At 43.3% G+C, this 2,398-nt stretch overlaps 1 protein-coding gene across 1 annotated transcript in view; it reads right to left on the reverse strand.

Annotated features, from left to right (window-relative positions):
• The window catches only part of CHCHD10 (coiled-coil-helix-coiled-coil-helix domain containing 10), a 9,310-nt gene extending 8,061 nt beyond the window's left edge, over positions 1 to 1,249 (reverse strand). The window contains exon 1 of the mRNA XM_066603536.1: positions 1,092 to 1,249. Coding sequence (XP_066459633.1) covers positions 1,092 to 1,135 — 44 coding nt within the window. The 5' untranslated portion in view covers positions 1,136 to 1,249. The remainder of the gene's footprint in view (positions 1 to 1,091) is intronic.
• Between the last annotated feature and the right edge of the window lie 1,149 nt (positions 1,250 to 2,398).

Consider the following 2,398-nt stretch of genomic DNA (forward strand, 5'->3'; position numbering starts at 1 on the left):
CGCACATGAGGACGACGTATATCGGCTCGGTGTGAAAACCGAGCCGATATATGTTCGTGGGAATGCACACTAATGGTGTGGGGAGGGTTTTTTGGCATGTCCTGGGTCCTAAGACCTGTTAATTGATGCTACAACATACTGCTGCGTTTAAAGGAGGTCTAATATGCAACTGGATGAGTGGCCATTTCACTGATTATTTCAGGAGGCTTGTTAATTCAGGCATTATTCTGATGTTGAGTCAGGAAGGATTTTTTTCCCCTAAAATGAGGAAAATTGGCTTCTACCTCATTGATGATTTTTTTTTGCCTTCCTCTGGATCAACATTGGAGGTTAATAGGCGGAACTGGATGAACACAAGCCATTTTTCAGCCTGTCACTGTGTTAGTGTACAAGCCAATGACATGGCATTTTATATTAAGTTACAACATGAATGACCTTCCCAATACGGAGCCACGGCTCCATATAAGACAAGAAGAGGCTGAAATAAGGATCTGTATGAAAGACTTTCATCCTCCACTATAGAAGAGAAATTTGGTTCCATAATAGAAAATTAACCCATTGGTGAAACACTGTTAGAGCAAACCTTTCACAGATTGCTCACCTCTATCTGCAACCTATAGTATCCTCAATAGTATGCTCCCATAGCTGCTTGGGACACAGAAGGGATATTATATAATTAGGCTTCAGTCAATGGGGGTTTTCAACTAAGGGGGGTTTCACACTTCGCTGACTTGCTGCAGGTTTTGGTGCAGATCTGCAGCACATTACACCCCTTCAATTGTAGGGGTTCTCAAAGTTCAGGTCACCACTAATTAAACATCAATGGCATTTCTTGTCAATATGGCAAACATCTGTAGGGGTACAGAAGACATATCCTGCAGCTGCACACCTGCTGGGGTCAGCCTCTACACCCAAGAATCTGCTGAACTGCTGAGCACTTGTGTGTTCCCATATCTCTACTGTATTTCGGCTGCAGCTGTCAGGCACATTTTGCACCCCTCCACGTGCCTAGCGGTCACGCAGCTCACAGGGACATTGTCCCCGGGGAATGAAGTGACCTTGTCATCCGGTTCTCCACCGGCAGATCTCACCTGGGCGCCGGACGGGAAGAGACGCTGCGGCTACCGCGGGGCATGATGACCTCTAGCAGTCACACGGGCGGCGGCAATGACAGCTCGTCCTGATCTCGGGAAACTTCGCACTTGTCAGTTCCAGAAGTCTCCGGCCGGCGCCTGCTAATGACGTCATAATCTGCAACCGCTCTATCCCCGGCGTTATGTAACCGCGGCCGGCTACAAGTCCGTCCGACCGACCGCTGGTGGTCGTGTTCACTACTAGTGAGTTGTGGTTTGTGGGGGGCTTGTGTCCCCTCATCCCGACACCTATGTAGTACCGACAGTATATGGTTCTTATAGAACAGCTATATATGGTACCTATATCTCACCCAGGTGCAAGGAGTGCAGCTTTGGCCCCCTCACTACTGCCCCTAATGGCCGCTGGCCGTGGTCAGTTCTAAACCCTCCACTGCACCTCTTAATGGCGAGGCCCCTTCCCCTCCCCATCTTTGAGTTTTCCTCCCCACTTTAAAAAATCCATAACTCTTATTTTCCCCATCAGTATAGCTGGCTGAGGGCTGTTTTTTGCGGAATGAGTTGTATTTTTCATTGTTGCTATTAACCCCTTAGTGACCAAGCTTTTTTTTTTTTTTTCTATTTTCGTTTTTTCTTCCCCTATTAAAAAAAATCGTAACTCCTTTATCCATCGACGTCGCTGTATGAGGGCTTGTTTTTTGCGGGACGAGTTGTACTACTTAATGAACCACATAATGCACTGAAAAACTTTAAAAAATTCTAAGTGGCAAGAAATAGAAAAAAAATGAAACTCCGCCATCTTTGTGTGCATCTTGTTTCTACTGCACACAAACTACAACAAAACCTTATAACTTTATTCTATGGGTCAGTACGATTACTACAATACCAAACTTATATAGGTTTTTTTGCCTTTTTATATTTCTGTCAACATAGTAGTGTGAGGGCTCTTTTTTTGCAGGACGCCCTTTTGTTTGTGTCGGTACCATTTTGAAATACATACGTCTTTTTGATTGCTTTTTATTGCATTTTTTCTTGGAGACTGTGACCAAAAAAGCGCATTTCTGTCATTCTTTATTTTTTCAGACAACGTTCACTGTGTGGGGTAACTAATGCGTTACCTAGATCAGACGTTTACAGATGCAGCAATACCAAATATGTATTTTTGTTTTGTTATTTAGATTCTTTTATTATTAATATGGAAAAGGTTTTTTTTTCAACTTCTATTCCTTTTTTTTTTAATAATTAGTAAAACTTTATTGGTCTTCTTTTTACTTTTTTTTAGTCCCACAACTAGCGATGCTTCGATT

The sequence above is a fragment of the Eleutherodactylus coqui genome, chromosome 5 (assembly GCF_035609145.1).
Source record: "Eleutherodactylus coqui strain aEleCoq1 chromosome 5, aEleCoq1.hap1, whole genome shotgun sequence".
NCBI lineage: Eukaryota > Metazoa > Chordata > Amphibia > Anura > Eleutherodactylidae > Eleutherodactylus > Eleutherodactylus coqui.